Here is a 20,494-nt window from a genome sequence, read left to right as displayed (position 1 = left end):
TTAAACCTATCATTTTCAGGTTCAACAGTGCCATTTCCCCCCTTTCTAAATATGTGTTATAGCTGATTTTTCTCCCAATACAATTTCATTCTTATTAAACATGTATTGTGCTCTTTAGCCACATTAGTAATTTTGTCACAAGTCAAATAACATTATTTCTCTTGTTGTTAGAGGAGGTCATGGAGAGGATGTGACCGCTGGTTGACCCATGAGCTGGACCCAGCAATCTGAGGCTCCCCGCCCCCCATCCTTGGAATGTACACTCCTCCTGCCATTCTCATAGATGGAGATTTTTCAAGGATGCAGCCTTGAGAGAGCAATGTGTTGTTGAGACCATCTGGATAGTATACTTGACTGAATGCTGTTAAGGCTTCTCTATAAACGTTTAAGATTCTGGTGGGCCTGTACAGACATCTACCGGTCTTATGGCCACCCCAGATAAGCCTCCTGTGTAAGTTCCCTTGCTTATTAAACCTGCCACCTCCCAGTTTGGAGGTGCCTGCCTCTTTCTTGGGCCTCTCTTTGCCCTCCGTGTACCATGCCCAGTTTCATATTTCACACGGGAAATCCCGAGGTTGCAAACCAACACCTGATTTTCTTTCAGGATTAGCCTTTGCGATAGTTTTTGTAATCTAAAAGACAGCTTTGAGATTTAATATACATTGAACTACCCCAACTTAGCCACAAACTTTGCAGGGTCACTATTCTCCATGCCTTGGAAAAGTTCCTGGTCTTGGCTGGAATAGACCCTAGGTAAACAGCACATGTTCGTGAATTTGAACTGCTGTCCAGGTTGTGACTAAGTAGCAGGACTGGTTGCCATGAGAAACGCCCATCCCTGCTCCTGCCCAAAATAAGGGAAACCAGAAAGGGAAGGAAGTAGCTGCTTTGCCTTGTGATTTTACTTCGTTACTCACTTGCGTTTTGCGTGATTTCTATTTCTATAACATATAGCATATTTTTTCCATGTCTCCAAAGTTTTAGAAAGTGCCCTAGTGAGTATCTGAATAAACTCTGCCTAGTTTGCCAGATCCTCAGATGCCCTGGGATTCCTTGAAAGTGAGTGAATGGTGAGGAATTCAACCAGCGGCAAGGTAAACAGCACATGCCTGTTCATTTGGTCATCCCCTTCTGCTGGGACCATTTGTACATCTTTTTTCTTAACTAGGATAATCATCTCATTCCCCCCTCACATGCTACAATTGATTTTCCATAAGATAAATCCGTAAGTGAAACTTTCCTGGTTTGGGGTGTGTTTTTTTAAAATATATCTTTATTGATTTTAGAGAGAGGAAAGGAGAGGGGGAGAGAGATAGAAACATCAATGATGAAAGTCATTGATGGGTTGCCTCCGGCATGCCCCTGACTGGGGATGGAGCTCGCAACCCGGGCATGTGCCCTGACCGGGAATCAAACAGATCTCCTGGATCCTAGGTCAATACTCAACCGCTGAGCCACGCCGGGCCAGGCTCCTGGTTATTTTCAAAGTTAAGGACATGCATGGGGCAGATCAGTTTGAATCTCAATCCTCTTTTGCCAGAACTGCTTAATTTCTTCTTCTGCCTCTAGCCAGAGTTTCCCAAATCATTGAGGATTAAAGAATATATACTGTTCTTAAACTCTTTGACTATTTCCTATATTGAAAGCTCTGAAAAGACCTATCTTCCTGTAACATCATTCAAAAAAAAAAGACAATAAACACAGGTCCAGTCTTCCGGCCTCCAAGGTAAGAAATAGTCCAGGTCTCCCATGTCCAGTCTCTTTCTCATTGAGTCTTAATTTCAGTGTAGAGGAAAGGAAGAGAAACTTAGGAGCTGAGTACATCAAATGAGGGTGCAGTGATCCCAGCCCAGCCTGAAGGCCGCTGCAATTATTCTCATTTTACAAGTGAGCAAAGGGAGGCACACAAAGATCAAGAAACGTGCTTAATTTCAGAAAGCTAAAGAATGGTGCAGCCAGGCATCAATGCCTGTCTCCTTGCCTCAGGGCGGGATGAAACACAGACACCCGGTTTTATTCTCCCAGTGTTTCAACATTAGCGCATCATGATGTCAAGATCCTGAGTCATGAACAACCCTGCTCTGAAAGAGAAAAATAGGAAAAGGCATGAGTCGTTTCTTGAAACTTTTATTTCAGTTTTTATATACACATATGTATGCACACTCTTTTGTGATATAAAATGTATTTATTTCTTCCTGTAATCCTACTCAGAAATGAAACTAAACTGCCAAGCTATTCTCCTTATGGGATTCTCTGTTATTCTATAAAAACCACAGTTTATGAGTTTGAGAAACATTGTGCTGAGGCAAAGCAATTGCATTATGAGTTCTGTCTCCAAGAGCAGAGATTAATAGAACTATTGACTCATGCAATTCCCCGCCACAATATTTTGAAATTCTCCAGTGTGAATCTGGTAAGACAGCTATATCTCACTATTATGGTATTTATAATTTACTGTAAAATACTTTATCATAGGTAATGTGGTGTGCTGATATAGATGGGTGTGTGCATATGTATGGTTGGAGGGGTTGTTAACTTAGGAGGTTAACCCTGGTGGTGCCCTAACTATGAATGCATGTCCCACAGATGGTGAATCAGCCCTTTAACAGTCTAACCCAGTGACTTCCAGCCCTGCTGTACATTAGAATTATCTGAAGCTTTTAAAAAGAATTAGTAGTTATATTTTATTTTTTAAATTACCACACAATAAGACTTGTTTTTCCTTTTGTTGAACAGAGCTATGAGGGTGAATACATGTACAGATTGTATAACACTCTCACAATCAGAACATAGAAGACTTTCACCACCTAGAAAAGTCCCTTGTGTGCACTGCCCCTTTAAGGGCACCCCTCCCCGCCACCCTAACCCCTGGCAATCATGATTTGTTGAGAGACTTGTAAAAAATACCAATGCCCAGGCTCTGCCCTCAGAGTTTCTGATTTAATTAGATTGGGGTGGGGGGTGAGGTGTTTCTAAAAGTTTCTTCATGGGCTCTAAAGTGCACCCACGGCTGCAAAGCAGGTCCTCTCCGCAGGGCCCACACTCCAGAGGCTGCTATCACAAGATCTACTTTCTTCAGCCCAAATCAGCGCTGTTTTGTTAGATAGCACAATGGATATTAAAGGCTTTTTTAAATTTATTCTAGAAATTAATGGTGTTCATATTATGTGGGCAAGCTGAAGGAAGTCCTATACAAGCACCTACCCCTCCCACAAAGAGCTCTGAGCACAGGGTGAGCCCAGCACCTGTCACAGAAGGACGTGGGCCTCTTAAGGGAAGACTGCGGGCCGGGACCTGACCGAAGTCTTGCTGAACTCTGATCCGGGAACACTGTGAGCTCTGTCCTGAGCAATCCTTCATGCCTCATGCCTGGAAGAATTCCTAAAAGCAGAGAGATCTGTGACTCATGGAGACTCAGGAAAGTTTAATATTGGGTTTCAGCTTGCCTGTGAATATTGGCTTTGCAAATTGATCTGAGACTTGCTTTCATTGTGATTTACTATTTGGTTGCGAGATGTTGGGGAGGGAACATTACTCTTTCCAACTTCTAATGAAACAGTAGTCCTCAACCTTAGCTGCACATTAGAAACATCTGGGGAATTTTAGAACCCTGATGCCCGGATGACACTGTAATGCAATTAATTCTAAGTCTGTGGGAGTAGGACCCAGGTATCACTACCTTAGAAATTCTCCAGGTGAGTGAACTACTGTATTCGAGGCTACTAATAACTGCCAAAAAAGAATCTTATCATTCTGAACAAATAAATTGGCTTAAGAGTATTCACCTCATTAAGTAGAACTCCATCTTCCTTCACCAACACATCTAGGCCTGGTTTCCAGCAGAGCGGCTGGCTGGATGCCCAGGTGCACCCTGCAGCTGCACAGCATCTTCACCACCGGCCTCTCCACTTTGAGCCATAAACACTCCTTAGAAGATGTATTAGTATCTACTGCTGTGTAACCAATTACTTCAAAACCTAAAAGAATAAACATTTATTATCTAAAGTTTGTGTGAGCCAGGAATCTGAGTGAGACTTCTCTGGGTGGTTCTGGCTCAGGGTTTCTAATGAGGTTACGATCAGGTTGTAGTCTGATGACTTGATCGGAGCTGGAGGGTCCGCTTCAAACTCACTCATGTGGCTCTTGGCAGGAGTCCTCAGTTCCTTACAGGATGTTGGCCAGAAGCCTGGATTTCTTGCCACATGGATGTAGGTTTCAACATAAGGCTGTTTGAATATCCTTGGGACATGGTAGCTGGCTTCCAGGAGAGAGCATGGAAGAAGCTGTATCGTCTTTTATGGCCTAATCTCTGAATCAAACACCCTCGCTTCCCTTTAATTTTGTCAGAAGCCAGTAACTAAGTCTAGCTCATACTCAAGGAAAAGGAAACTAGACTTTGCCTCTTGAAAGGGAGACTCTCAAAGATTTGGTGAACAAATCTTAAAACCACTGCAGAAGATAATTGGCCAGGGTTAAGGGAATATAAAAGATACTTTAATTGCCTTATGGATAAAATAATCTAACTCCACTAGGATGCATAAACCTAACAGGAATCAGATACCTACAGAACCCAAAAAACTCTGAGCTAACAAATTCGATTATTGTTAACATATTAATAATATGTTAGCATATTGTTAGGCAGGCATGATTATGTGTTCCCATACCTTAAGTCTTAAAAAGAGGAAAAACATAACCAGACCAAAAGAAACCATCACATCTTGCTCAAACCCATGTTTTCCAATGAATCAGTTCTTTAAAAGACATGTGCTTTATGGGAAATGCTGTGTATGTGTTAACAGATAAACAGAAATGACATTTAATTTCAAGCTTCATTAGTATCATACAGGGAATGGTGAGAACAAGGTCAGCCAAGATGGTAAAGGACAAGAGTATTTCATTTCCAATTACTTAAAATAGTGTATTAATGCAGCAGCTAAGATAATGTTGAGGACTTGCCAACTTAAAATGGAAAGGTTTATGGGAGAGAACCAGAAAGCCTTCATATCTAAAAATCTCAAAATGCTCTATTTTCTGTTGAAATCATTGCTGTTATAATAAAGCAAGCACTTGTATCATATAGAACAGGTGTCTACAGTCTGCAGGCCAAATCTCACATGCTTTCTGTTTATGTAAATCACATTTTATTGGAACACAGCTATGCTCATTCCTTTATGCAGTGTCTCTGGCTATTTTCACAGGAAACGGCAGAGTGAGTAGTTTCTATGGCCCACAAGGACTAAAACATTAATTATCTGGACCTTTACAGAAAAAAGTTTGCCAATCTTTGGTGTAAAGAATGGGGGTATACAAGTATTTTTAACTTTATCACAATAATCCCTAAATTTTTGTCACACATCATTGAGGTCTTAAAGCCAGATCCAAGAGAAAAGATGGCAATCAAAAGATTGGCAAAACAGCATGTCATTATTTATTAAAACTTGCTACATGTAGGGCAATATGACTGAAAAGTAATGAAAAGCATTTCCTCCCACCCTACTGTTGTTCTTTACTGTTATAAAGGAAAATATAATGCTGAAGTCAATATTCTTTAGGCTGTACGTGGTAGCAAAGAACCTTAAACTTGCTTAAGAAAAAAGATTTTTGATAAATAAAATCAAAGGAAATCAGAACCTGGGAATTTAAACACCATTCTCTTCCTTTATCTGTCTCCGTCTCCCTCCCTTTCCCACTTTCTCCCCTCTCTACCAAGACCCCAATCTTGTCCTTTTTGTACTGGCTTCATTCTTTCCTTCTGCAGCTGGGTTTTCTCCATGTCATGGGGAGTATGACCCCTGGCAGCCCCCAGGGCACATTTCCTGCTCTCACCAGAGCAGACCAAGAGCATTTTCCTAATCCAGCCTCAGAAGACAGAGTACAATGATTGGTTTGGGGTTCACCCCTGTGGTTATAGGGTTAGGCCTTTCAACACATGAAGAGCAGAGAGGAAATGGGGTGCAGACAGGAGGACAATCAGTGGATGAGCACAAAGCCTAACCACCTGGCCATCCACCATAGCGGCTGGCCCTCCCACACGATCACACGAGCCAGGGAAATTCTCAGAGGATACTGCATCTATTCCCCAGCTTAGGCAGGCCTCTAGTAAATGATTATTTAACATATTCTGATTTCACTCTCTAGAATTCACAAGTCCATTCACCTGTTTCTCAAGAACTTCTTTATTCCTGATGCTACAATTGATGCTTCAGAGAAGACAGGCAGATACTGTTATGTCTTCCTCTGACCAGTTCTTTCTTAGGTCAAATACTTCCAATTTCTTGGTTCCTCCTCAAAACCCTATGAATGAGACTTCACTTATTTATGTTTTATATCCATTACATTTTTGGGGGGGTAAGTTTTTTGTAAAATTTAAAACACCTTTTTAATATATGCGACTCAGAATGTGACACCGGGTAATGATCCATACGAATCTGGCTATATTTAGAATTAACATTGGAATCAGATTCAGTCGGGAAGAAACTGCAGCTCTGCCACTTATTCAAAATTGTATGACCTTGGAATAATCAAATATTCTCATTTTACAAATGAGGGCTATAAGATAATCATTTAGTAAATATTTATTGGAAGTATCAGTGCCTGGGATGCAACAATAAACAAGAGAAATAAGGTCTCTACCCCCACAGAACATATATGTCATGAAGAGTACAGACAAGTTTATAGTTGTTTCCATACACTGTGATAAGTACCATGATATAAAATACAGTATACTACAGGTAGACAGAGAAAAAGTGTGCAAACTGGACTTTGTGGGGTTGGGAAGGTGGTATCTATGGTAAAACCTAGAGCAAATGAGAGAAGAGCAAATAGGGACTGAACAATATTTCGGGGGGGAGTAGGTGGCAAATTTACCAAGATAGGAAAGGCCATGATGATTTAAAGGAACTGAATGTTAGTCAAGTATTAGTCAGGAATCTTCAGGTGGCAAGCGAACTAGCTCAAATAAAAAAGAATTTATTGGCTCATTAATTAACCTATGGGTGGAGTTGGCTGGCATCAGGGATGGCAAGGTACAAGGACTGAAAAAAATGGATCTCTGCCTCTGCATTTTGCTTGTCTTTGTGGGTTAAGTTGTCCGTACTTCTATAGACTATTTTCTCCACAGAGAAATGTGCAAACTTAAGGATATTTTGATAGCATCTATAGGGAGAGAAGACAGATTCAAGGACAAACTGTCTTTTGGAAGACTTAGTAAATTGAGATACAGAACCTGGAAAGATTAGTGGGATTTAGGTGGGAAATGCAAATTCAGTTTTGAAAACTATAAATTTGAGGTAGGGCAGGTCATAGAAAGCAAGGCTGAGTAGGTGGATTTGGAGACGTGTCTAAGACATGAGTGGGAAGAGGGCCAGAGAGAAGACCTCTAGGGCAAAACCTGAAGAACACTAGTGTTTAAGGGGAAGACAGAGAAGAGAAACCTGCAAGAAAAGATTGAGCAAGACCAGCCAGGATGGTAAGAAAAGTAGGAACAGAGTACGATGGAAGCCAAAAGATGGTTCAAGAATAAAAATTGACCTCACTTTTTTAAAAGGCTGTGCAACATGCCGTAGTATGGATATACCACAGGTAATGCAAGAACTAAAAACAAAACAAAGAGCTCAAGGCAGTTAAAGGATGTCAAATACTCCAGGACAAACTTCTTCAGTTGGGTGGGGAGGGAGGAACTCCATCAACCTTCAAGGAGCACTGCAGGACAAAGTGGGTCTTAATAACACACCCCTCGTACTATGACATTCAATAACCGCCAGTAATTTTCCTTTAGAGTGAGTCACTGACTTGCATGTGGTCAGATCATACTCTTACTCCTAGATGTTTTTCAGTCACTTACAGCTATCCGGTTATTATATTTGTACCAATGTAGCTTTTTTGTGTGCCACTGTTCTTGTCCCTAATAAATGTGTTTTCCCTTCTGATTATGTCAATGGTACCAAGTCCTTTGACTTATTGGTTGCACCAGAAGTCACAGATTAATTGGCAAGATAAATACAAGTGACAATTTATTTCTGCTCATCTCATTAATGTAGATCAGCTCTGGCTGATTAGTTCCCTTCCAAACATTAGCTTAAATGGCCCTATAACTTGTGCTGTCCTGAGAGGAGTATGGTTTGTGATTGTTGCTTTCCTAGTGGGGATTTAATAGGGTTCTGTTGCTGTTGTTTAATGTCTGTGTGTGCACACAACACTGGTGCATTTCTCTACCGGTTTCTTTTTTTCTTCCCCCAGAAGTAGCTCAAATAAAATAAAAATTCTTACCTCTTTCTTTAGGATGGGGGGGGGGGGAAACACATGCCAATCAAGTAGGGAAAGTGACAAGGAAAATAACAAGTTAGGAAAGGCATTGTATAATTCATTAATATATATTGGTACCTCTTAAAGTTTTTCTTTTTTACGATAATGTTTAAAATCATAAACTATTTAAAAAATCACATACTTTAAAAGATTTATCACTTTCTTTTTATAGCTTTATTGACTATTACCAAGTTTCAATGTTTCAAATAATTAAATACTGCAACTGGGACATTAAAAATACAAACTAATTTACCAAAATAATTGTATTTTGAATATTATATACAATATTATACATTTTACATTACATAAAAGGTTTTTATACATAAAGGTAAAATTTGATTTATGATTATTGAAAATCCAAAATACATTTGAACAAACATTCCTATGCATACATACACAATCATTCAATTGAGACAATCAAAACCATACATGAGTGTGGTTACTAAAAAATAAGATTACATTCATACAACGGAAATTGAAATTTGTTTTTATTAATTTGAGAGTATTATTACAAAACCACACACATGAATTATATAACCTAATTCTATATATCTAAAAATCTTCACGCTTGAGACTGAAATGTTTCTATCCCAAGGAAAATGTTTGATTTTTAATTTCTTTAAGAAATGTTTAAATTCAACATCATTAAAATGCCTATTTGTGGGCATAACACAGACCCAACCCCAGCAATCAGAAAAGTCATCAGGGTCTATCCTACCACCATATGTACCTCACCGTATAGTTTTTTAAAAAATAATCCTTTTTAGTTATACACTTTGGTATACCTTCATATTCACACTGTAATCAAAGTGATTACTTACTGAGGCACAGAGCTTCCAGGGGAAATATACAGCACTGTAGGAACTGGTAATGAAACAAGGGTATCGCTAGGTGGCGTCGGAAAAATAACTGACTGGGTGCTAATGTAGAAACCACCACCCATACACAGTAAATTCGTTATTAAACAACCTGTCAGTCCTTCAAAAAGGTTAATACACTAAGGTGTCATATCTTGTTTGAATACTAACCTATCTAACTCCAGAATACTGTCACATGAATTTAGTACTACCTGACTTTTAAATTTAATTCCTTTCAAGAAGAATAGCTGTGATTTTAAGTAAAGCCAAATATTTTTCTAACTGATCTGACAAGTCTGAAAAGCAATGTCACTCTGTACATGAATCTTATTCCAGAGATACGCAGACGGGTGAAAAGTCCATCACAATTATACACAAGAACCTCGGAAAGGGAGCAGTTAGTAAACTGGCCATTCTCCTTAACATCTGCTCGATTTTTTTGCAATATTTCTTATTTTGAAATCCTGTATTTTGTCAAAGGCAAACAAGAGAACACCTGGAAACTGGAAGATAGAAAAGTAACAAGTTGAAACATATACAAAATCGATGTCCTTTACAACATCACAGTCTTTGAAAAACTGAGATTCAGAGCCTAAGGCTTGCTTTACTGTTTTCTTCTTGCTCAGGTTTAGCTTGAATATAAAAGCAGCTCTAACCTAGGTTATCAAAATATATTCATATAAATGTATGAGCATTTCTAATACAAAAGTTGTAAAAAAGTCTACATTCTTAATTTTTGTAATTAAATATCCTAGAGTTCAGTAGGCAGGTTTACTTTTGAGCAGCTTGCAGGGAATCTCTCCACTGAGCGCAGTGTGTGAAGCGGGGACACAGCTACATTTCAGCCCTTCGCTGTGATTTCTCAGCTACAGCCGCCCCGTCCTCCTCTTCTTCCTCCTCATAGGGGTCCTCTCGGCCTTTGGGGCGGTTGTCGTCTCGAACATCTTGTTCCTCTCCATCATTGTTTTTCTCATCAGCCTTAAAGTTAAAAGAAAAAAGCAAACACCTAAGAGATAGGGCATAGAGTTAGTGAGATAAATAATTCCCTCTTTAAAAAAAAAAAAAAGGGTGAGAAGTTACTCATTTTTGGAAGAAGGAAGAAAGTGAAAAAAATTGTTCCAAGAGGCAACAGTGCTACAGTCTTTCCTAATCTTCATATTGTCACACATTTTCCTAAGTCTGGGTTAGCGTGTTAAACTCCAGAGAGGGCGCCCTAGATGTACGGACTGGTGTCTATCCAACTATACACAGGGATGGCCTATGCATCCGCAAACATGTGCAAGAGAAATACACATCCCACACATACATTTTCATCATTTTCACCATAGGTCTCTTCAACATTATGCTCCAATTCCCTTTTTTTCTCTTCAGTCAAATCTTCCTGAACCTAAAACAAACCAGAGATACTAGGTGACACTTTTATCATTTAAGCACTGGAAACAACCTATTCTGATTTCTAAAGAGTTCATTCAAAGTAGCAGCAACAAAATTAAACTAAAAACAAATTTGAAAAAAGACAGAAGTCAAAGATTTGACTTGTCTATTAGCAATGAAGAGATGTATAATACACCTACTATAAAAAATCTTACTCAACTGTCTTCTGTACCTAGATTCAAACCCGGCACACTGAAACTGATTAATAAATACTGGTTGAATGAGTGAATGAATGAGTCAATGCAAAGCATATCTGCTCTGTAAAGGCACAGAAAACATACCTCATGGCTTATATATAAGATAGGAGGGGAAAATGTGTATATACATTTCTATAATTAAGACTAAACATTTCTGGCTAAAATATCCAGAACATAGAACACAATCATTTCAATTTCTTTATAAAATAGTCACTAAACTGCCTCAGATCCCTATATCTCTTCAGTGTTCTAACATGATATTTCTTTTTTAAATAGTTTTCTGTAATGCTATTAATATTATGTCATTGATCACAATTATTTTTTCATATGCAGATTAAAAAAATCATCCAACTATATTTGCTAAATAACCTCTATTTAATGATCACATTCCACAAAATATAAGAGTTGGAAAATATGCTAGGAAATACTTTCTAATTTAACTGTTTTTGAAAACCATATATATATGCCAAAAGGTTTAAGTCATTTGAATACATTTCAAAAAACTGCTGACCATCAATTAAGCATAATGTACTGTCCTGATACCAAAAGAAAACCTGATCTCTCCAACGACAGTGGTAGAGAGTAAATCTTCTAGAATAACACATAAAATTACCAGATTTTTTTTTCTTTTGGTGCAGAGAGGGGAGATCTTTAAAATCCCAGAAATGGGCAAGGGGAGGAAATATGCACGTGTTCTAATTAAGGAGCAAGAAATTAAGGGCTGTCTCAAGGTGTTTAGTCCAGGTGCAACAGAAATGAACTGCAACCTACCAGACAAGCTTTGGAGCGAACCTGGCCTGTTAGGAGCCTACAAATGACCTTTCAAGGATGCCCTAGACAGAGCCCAGCTTTCATGAACCTCTCTAACCAACCCAATGCCAGCTGTATTCATAGCCCCTAAACTACACAGGCACAAAATAGATTCATTCTGGGGACAAAGGCATAAAGCATCTTTTGTATTCACATGTCCTGGTGGGGCGAGCTAGAGAGAAGACACACATTGCACTGGCAGGCTCTACCTATGGTCCATGACATTGTTCTGCCCTTGGTCACAGAACCTCCTAACAACATTCCCCAGGACACTGGAATGAACATGATGAAGCATTTAATTCAGACTATATTAAGGTCTCACTAATTGAAACATCGTTAAATTGCTCAAGTGTCCTGGTCGATATCAGTGAATAGATATGTCTGCTATAGCTGCAATAATGAAAATACACCAGTGAACAATAGCTTGGCTTGGTTGGGGTTGGGAAGAAACTGCCTTGAAACTGCAGCATGGTGGAAAGAATATATAAATCAGGGTCAGCACACTTTTCTGTAAAAGGCCAGATAGTAAATATTCAGGCTTTCTCAGCCATACAGTGTAGCAACTACCCAGCTCTACCACTGTAGTGCAGAGCGGCCTCAGACAACATGCAAATAAAAACATGGCTGTGTTCCAATAAGACTTCACTTACAAAACAGGCTGAGGCCAGTAGTTGCCAACCCCTAACACGGACTATGGAGTCAGACAAACCTGGATAAAACCTTGGTTCCGCAACTCTGCTGGCTGTATAAACAATGAGGTCATTTGTTTTTACCATAAAAATTTTCCAGCGCTCACAAATAAAGAAAATAATTTCATGAACTCCTTATAGTCATCACCAAGATTCAAAAGTCATCACAATGTGCCACACTTGCATCATTTACTGCTTTTCTTTTTTTAAAAAAAAATATATCTTTATTGATTTCAGAGAGAGGAAGAGAGAGGGAGAGAGAGATAGAAACATCAATGATGAGAGAGTCACTGATCGGCTGCCTAGCCCACAACCCAGGCATGTGCCCTGACCCGGAATCGAACCCTGATCGCCTGGATCCTAGGTCGAGGCTCAACCGCTGAGCCACGCCCGGCCGGGCACTGCTCTTCTTTATTTAATGATGATTTATTCTTCAAAATTCTAGACATCATATAATTTCACCCCTACCCATCTTTGTATATATCTCTGAAAACAATGGACCTTTCTTATATAAGCATGCCATTAAAACACCTGATAAATGATGCCATGGTATCATCTAGTGTCTAGTCCATACTTCACATTTTCCCAAGTGTCTTACAAATGTCTATTTACAGCTGGTTTGTTCTAGTCATCCAAACAAAGGTCACACCTAGCTTAGGTTCTGCTCCCTTCTTTTTTCCTCAAAGTTATTGATTTGTTAGAAAGATCCACGTTCTGCATTTATTTGCTTCTTTAAGGTATTACTTAACTCATTCCTTTAGCCCCGACATTTCTTATATAAAAGCAAGTCAGCTTAAGGCTTGGATGAATTCGATTCAATTTGCAAAGTAAGAGTTTTTTAGAGGTGATGCTGGAGAATTCATATTTTCATCACATCAGAAGGTACTTAATGTCTGTCCCACTTTTAGTGAGGCTAAGATTGTTCAGTGCGCCTGACAGTGACAGCCTGACCCTCCATGGTAAAATTCCCCTACTTCCATTCATCTAGTGATATCGTCCATTGATGATTGCTCTTAAATCAATTGTTTTAATTAGGGCTTACAGAAATGGTGCCCTTCTAATTCTATCATTCCTTCTGCATTCACTAACTTCTATAAAGAAGAACCTGGCCATATCAATTATTTAGTTACGTGCATAATTGCACACTGGGTATACTTAATTATGGTAGCCTTTAAAATCAGACTTCAGTGGGTTTAATCATGATTCTAACAATAACAAGCTGTATGACCTTCAAAAATTTAGCTACCCTCTCTAAAGTTCAAATTTCTTATCTGTAAAATAAAAAGGTTGGATAAAAATCAGTGATTTTTAATTGTGTGTGGGGTAGAGGGAATCATGGATCCTTTTAAGACTTTGGTAAGAAAGTAGTTAGCAAATAGGTATAGATACACAGCATTTTGTACAGAAGTTTTGGCAGGTTCAGACTTCCCAAAGTCCACCTGCAACTTCTGTCCTAGGGCTGTCTCTCTAAACAGTGGGCTCCTGACACATCAGCATCAGCGGGGGGCTTGTGTACAACTCTGACTTCCAGGGTGCACCATAGATAAGATCAACATTTCCAAGGGTATGGTCTGACCTAGTATTTGTATTTTTCACACACTCTCCAAGGTGATTCTTAGCCACAGCAAAGACTGAGAGCCACCCACTTGAGTGACAATGAATACTGGCTAGAATTTCTTTGGCTAAAGTGATAAACACCCTTTTTATGAGTTCTTCTCTTCAGATCTGTTGTAGAAAATTTAGGTTGTTTACCATGTGTCAACATAATATGAGGAGGGAAGTACTGATTTAGATTACTTTTTAATTTATGGAACCCATAAATGAAAATTTTGTAACTTTTCAGATTTATAGATGCACCCTATTATTCTAGTAATATATTCTTCATGTTTGGGGCAAAAGTAATTCAATTTCATCTTACAGGCATTACTGAGAAGGGAAAAAATGATAAAGAGTTTCTGATTTTAAAATATGCTTAGACTAATAACCAGAAGCCACATTAGTACTTTTTAATAATATAGACACAGCAATTATGTCTTCCACATTCCACTTTCTTTAGTGACCTGTTAAAGCTCATGCAAACATTTTGTTAAAGATTTCCCAACACTGCTCCTCATTACCCACTTTTGTTCACTGAACTCTGATGTTTTAAGCATTTTAGAAATGGTCCCTGTGTGATGTGGCACAGTTTAATAACTAGCCAAAACAAGACAAAACAGGTCTACTGCCCTGGCTGGTGTGGCTCAGTTGGTTGGGCACCATCCTGTACACCAAAAGGTTGCCAGTTCCATTCCCAGTCAGGGCACATGCCCAGGTTTCGGGCTGGATCCCCAGTAGGGGGCATACAAGAGGCAGCCAATCAATGTTTCTCTCTCTTCCTCTAAAAATCAATTAAAAAATCTTTAAACAAAAAGTTAAAAACAAAACAAAACAGGTCAACTGAGTCCAAAGTGGGTTTTGGCTAGCTACCCTTTCCCTGTTCCTGTCCCTGTCCCTATATGTATTAACTCCTTTCTTTTATACATCAAAGATGTTATGGGATGAGCCAGGAGCCAGAAGGCTGAACTCTAAGTAGTCAAGAATGCTAGGATCCAAACAGGTGGATGGGATGTGACCAAAGAAAGGCCTTCAGCAATGCCAGCTATAGTGATGGGCACCACTGCTTACTGAGTGATGTTTAACAGGAGAGTTTCTGCCGTCTGGACAGCTTCTTGCTGTGGTGGTTCACAGGCCGGCAGTACCACTAAAGGTTCCCACATAACCTGTGCTTGCTCTCTCCTGAGTGTTCAGATTAATCTGTGGTCAGTTATATTGGGGAAACTGAGCACTCAGGATTTTCAAGCATTCAATCTACCTTTTTTTTTTTTTTAAAATTTAAGTAATTTTAAAGCACACAGAGTGTGTTTTTGGGCAATGTTGTAACTTGTCTTATTTGCTCATAAGTAGATAAAAAGATCTGGGAAGTAAGGAAACATGATGATGGAATCACTATATGAATGTCTTTCGCTCAAACAATCATAAACAATAAACAATGCTGTCAATAACCATCATTTCTCTGTCTTTCAAGGGTGATCAATACCACTGTACTAAGACCAAAACAAGCAGGGACCATGCAAATTTATTAAAATCACACTGGTTTTGGGTCCTCTACTCTCAGAGGTCAAGTCACAAGGCTAATAGGCTGCACCTCTGAACAGGTATTGCCCTAGCGAGATACACTTCCTCTCGAGGGGAAGGGATCCAACGGGAGCAGTGAGCCGGACACTCCGGTGGTCAGCTGGGGCAGCTAGGAGACTCTGAGGCTTGATGGTGACAACGATGTACACTATACAGTATTTGATGGTTGTCAGAGTGCCCACCCAGTGTCTCATACACAATCACTTATAAATGAACACAATATGCTTTCTCCATAGTGTATTCCTCTCTATTTTTCTCACTTCGGTGGAGCCTGCTGAGATCTTTGTCTCTGTTACTAGTCCTTGAATAGTATCTGGGAACGACTCTCCTCTGCCCTCCTCAAGGAAAGAACTGGGAACAACAGAAAGAGGTGGGAAGATCCAACAATCAGCATCTCAGAACTACCAGAAAAAGACAATACAGCCTGAACAAGGGACGTGTGTGGGCAGAGAGGAAAGTTGCAGAGAGGAAAAGAAAGGCGTGCTGGGCTTCCTTGGGGAGTCCACAGGGCAACATCCTAAATGAGAGGGTGTGGCAACGGGGAGCCTATGCAAGATGGGGTTAGAAAGTGGGGACACAGATCCCAAGCACAGGGGTTCTGGGCAGGGAACTGGAAAAAGAGAAGCAGGACCACCTGGGCTCGGCTCGGTGCAGCGAGAGGAAAGGGTGCTCGTCGGTTCCACCGAGTGGAGGGAGGAAGAGCCCCAGCCTGAGGGAGCAGCTGTCGTGGGCAAGGCATTGACATCTGCCTGATCACCATTCTCCTCCCCCTGGTCTCTTTCTTTTCTTTTTATCCTCGATCCCTCTTGGATCACAGGATTTCTCTCCCCACCTTAACTGACATAATATAGAGGTAAAAAATCATCACTAAATACTGATTAAAATTTTATGTTTACCCTTCTGAATTTTTAAAAAGAAGCCAAGGTGAACCCTCTTTGCTTTTAATCCCACAAAGATTCCTGGCATCTGCCATAATGAAATAAAGTAATATTAGTCTAGACATCCTGTTACAAGAGAAGTCCAGATGAGTATTTTTTTTCTTGCCAAATGTCTTAATATTCAAGGCTGCGTGTTTCTCTAATGCTCTTTTCTGATAAGATAGCTCAGGATGAACAGCAGGGTGAGAAAAGAGACTGAAAGAAAGATCAAGCCAGTTGGAGTGCACGTGACTAAAATTTATGTTATCAACAGCTGTAAAGAGCAACATCCTTTTGTTTTCCTGACATAAGCACAAATTTTAGCATTAGCTCTGAAAGCTGACAAAAGCAACAAAAATGAGAAAGCAGACCTAGACAAGGGAACTGAGTAGTGAGTGCAGCAGCACAGGTGTTCTGAGCAGGGTCTCAGGTGGTAACTGTGTACCGAGTGCAGCAGCACAGGTGTTCTGAGCAGGGTCCCAGGTGGTAACTGTACCGAGTGCAGCAGCACAGGTGTTCTGAGCAGGGTCTCAGGTGGTAACTGTACCGAGTGCAGCAGCACAGGTGTTCTGAGCAGGGTCCCAGGTGGTAACTGTGTACCAAGTGCAGCAGCACAGGTGTTCTGAGCAGGGTCCCAGGTGGTAACTGTGTACCGAGTGCAGCAGCACAGGTGTTCTGAGCAGGGTCCCAGGTGGTAACTGTACCGAGTGCAGCAGCACAGGTGTTCTGAGCAGGGTCTTAGGTTGGGGAGGCAAGGGTGTGTTCAGGCTGCCATTTGTCCATTCTCTTATGCAGTTCCCCTTAGGGCCAAAGCTACATATTAGCAAGACGTCTGACAGAGAGGCATCTTACTGGTCCAGGGAGAGACTAACCATGGGGCCTTGGTCTCATCTACATCATGTTCCCAAGTACTGAGCTTCAGGTGCCCATACAGTAAAGTGCTGTGACAAAGTGGCTACAACCAACAGCACTTGTCCGTCAATTACACAAATGCTCCAAGCCTAACTACCATAATGTGCCAGAAGTTTACAATAAAAAAGCAAACTAAAATGAAAGGTTAAGAATTTCTCCCCAAATGCATTTTATCCAACTGAGCTCCTTATTTTTCCTTTTCTTCATTGTTAAATTTAATTAAGATACCAAATTCCTGGGAGGGAAAAGGCTAAAAGTAGAGCCCATAAAATTCTTTTTACATGTCTGCAGGGTGTGCAGCGAATTCCCACAGACACTGTGGGGCACCCCGGGGAGGCAGGCGCTGCACAACGTCTACAGGGAAAGTTGCGGGGTTAGTCCAGGCTCCCAGCGGAGCCTTGTTCTTCTCTTTTATGCGGGAAAGATACAGCAGGAAATATTCTTCCAAAGACCACGTATACCCACGTCCACTATTCCTGGAAGGCCAAATGTCTTCTTAATTCAAAATTTCTAGTGAGAGCCAGAGAGAAGGGGGTCTATCACCCTGCTATTGTTATTTTCTACCCAGTGTCTCCACGGCCACCATCTGTTTCCTCTTGAAACCCGCTTTCTTGTCCTGCCTAAGTCTTTCCATAAACATTTCCATAAAAGGCACATCAAAGCCAGGGCTGCTGAGGCTGGGTGACGGCGAGTGTGCGACAGCAGGCCGCGTGCTCAGGGCCCTGCCGTCGGGCAGCCTACCTCTTCCTCCCCCTCCTCCTGGTACTGCTCATCAACAGCGTCCTCCTGCTGGTCTGGGTTTCCGGCCATCTGTGGAAACAAAGCGGAGGCTCAGGTTACTGCGCCAGGGAGCTGTGGCTTACGGTGCTCCGGGACAAAGGACGAGCAGGCCGCCACCACCAGTGTGCTTTCAATGCCTCGGTGGCCAGGAAATAATGAGTAATCGTTCCCAACACAAAGCCCAGGCCATCCGTCACCCTCTCTCTCTGAGTGCAGACACATCATTTCACATAACGGCCTGAAAACCAGCCAAAGAGGCAAACCTCCTGTCAATGTCGGTTATGACGCATCTTTTGCATAAACCAGGCATTTATTAGAATACCCGGGGGACACCGCCCTCCGTAGTGGTCTCCACTTACCACCAAATGCTCCTCCATTTCTGCATTCCCTTGCTTTTGATGCCTTTGTTTCTGCTCTTCATTTTCATCCGGCAAGTTTTCTTCTCTCGCTTGCTCAGCCTCCTCAAATTCATCTTCGCCTTGATTGTTGGGGTCATCGGCGGGGTTGATATCCTCTACGGCTGCCCTCTGTAAAATTTTAATGAAGAGCAACCACCACTTCAAACCCCGGATCAAGTTTAATTTCATTTGAAAGGACACACAGGGGCAGAAAATGAACTCGTCCTTCAGCGGATTGCTCAGATCTATCCTTGCCGGGACGCAAGTACAACGCCCGCCGTCCAAAGACAAACCTCCCGCGTCATGTGCGAGAGGCTGATGCATCGGAATGAAACACGACTGGCCCTTCTCTCCTGTAAGGGATTCCAAACTAGTCCTCAACACTGCACGACCACAAGTAATGCGAGCACAGTGAGACAGACACAAGGAAAAGAGCCAATAAGAACCAAAACACCAAGTTGGAGAAATAATTAAAATGAAAGACTTAGATGGGCAAACAGTAACTCCATTCAGTGATGTTTATACAGACAAACTTTCCTTCGCGAGCAACCCTTTCCATGTAAGTGGGTGAAACTGCAGTGGGAGAGAAAGCAAGCCCGTGTGGAAGGACCCAGGGAGAGGCCAGATCAAAAGTAAATGATCAGCCCAGCCGGGCGTAGCTCAGCGGTTGAGCATTGGCCTAGGATCCAGGCGATCAGGGTTTGATTCCCGGTCAGGGCACATGCCCCGGTTTCGGGCTGCAGCAGATCAATGACTCTCCCATCATTGATGTTTCTATCTCTCTCTCCCTCTCCCTTCCTCTCTCTGAAATCAATAAAGATATATTTTTTAAAAAAAAAGCAAATGATCAGTTTCTAGTACAGATCCCTTTTCTTTATGACAAACACCGTCAGGACGCCGAGGGACGCTGCGCTGGCCAGGGCCGCACGACCACCGAGCTAACCCCACCTCTGGCAATATATTTTGAAAAATCTCTCCCCTGGCCCACCCTCCCCTGCCAAGCAGTTCTCAGTTCTGGCGTTCAACAAATTCCCTTCATATTACAAAGTTTAGAATTATCTCAATTTTCCACTTAAGCTCCCAAAGCGCCTTTCAAAATAATGCATGACCTCATAAAGATTCCGATCTCGGAGCCTGAGCCGGGCAGAAACGGCGATGCTTGTGCGAGCTGCCCCACCACTCCGGTGCCATCGATAGGACACGTGACCAAAGCAGCAAGTGCTCCTGGAGACGGCGAGGCTCCGAGTGAGACTGAGTCTCTCGCCGTGTTCTCCAGACACCATTCTACTTGGATTCACTTCGGAGCCCTGGACGTGTTCGAGAGCTCACTGCCGTCTCCGCTAAACCGCTATCTGCACATCCTGGCTCCGCACCCCATTCAAGTGCAAATGACACTCTTCTGGGGACGACACAGAATGACAAAGCGCTGCCTGCACACTAAACCCCGGGTACTCCGCCATCTCTCGTTACATGGATTTTTCTGTGTGCATTATCAATAATTCATGTGGAAATAGAAAAAAAAGGTCACACATTCTCTTCAGGAAAAAAAAATAGCAAAGCTATTGCAAAAGTTAATAAAAATATGCACACTAGCTCCAACTCTGACCACATAATAAGTAAGGTTTAACAGGCATGGCTGTTATATCCTAATACAATAACTAAATTGGAAAAAGGTAGAGGAATTAAGAAGTACAGATTGGTAGTTACAGAGCAGTCACGGGGATAAAAGCACAGCATAAGGAATACAGTCAATAATATTGTAATACTATGAATACTATGTATGGTGTCAGATGGGTACTAGATTTATCCAGGTGCTCACTTCGTAAGTTATATAAATGTCTAGTCACTATGTTGTACACCTGAAACTAATACGATATTGTGCATCAAATGTAATTAAAAAATTAAAAATTATTTTAAAAAACACACAAATGAAATACATAAGACAGAGAGAGGGACACGGGGGCTAACAGTCTCTAATGAAAAGAAGGCATGGTAGAGAAGAGAGGCCAATGTTTCCTGTGT

The 20,494-nt window shown here is 41.2% G+C and overlaps 1 protein-coding gene across 2 annotated transcripts in view; it reads right to left on the bottom strand.

Annotated features, from left to right (window-relative positions):
* Nucleotides 1-8,552: 8,552 nt before the first annotated feature.
* The window catches only part of GOLIM4 (golgi integral membrane protein 4), a 66,253-nt gene continuing 54,311 nt past the window's right edge, over nt 8,553-20,494 (bottom strand). For both annotated transcript variants that reach the window (XM_087818336.1, XM_016215739.2), the window contains exons 13-16: nt 18,434-18,601; nt 18,036-18,104; nt 10,468-10,548; nt 8,553-10,139 (exon numbers count right to left, since the gene is read on the bottom strand). In XM_087818336.1, the coding sequence (XP_087674462.1) occupies nt 9,996-10,139; nt 10,468-10,548; nt 18,036-18,104; nt 18,434-18,601 (462 nt within the window). In that variant the 3' untranslated portion in view covers nt 8,553-9,995. The remainder of the gene's footprint in view (nt 10,140-10,467; nt 10,549-18,035; nt 18,105-18,433; nt 18,602-20,494) is intronic.

This window comes from Miniopterus natalensis, chromosome 6 (assembly GCF_054644295.1).
Source record: "Miniopterus natalensis isolate mMinNat1 chromosome 6, mMinNat1.hap1, whole genome shotgun sequence".
Taxonomy (NCBI): domain Eukaryota; kingdom Metazoa; phylum Chordata; class Mammalia; order Chiroptera; family Miniopteridae; genus Miniopterus; species Miniopterus natalensis.
The sequence above is the reverse complement of the archived record's forward strand: the minus strand, read 5'-3'. Positions and strand labels throughout refer to the sequence as shown.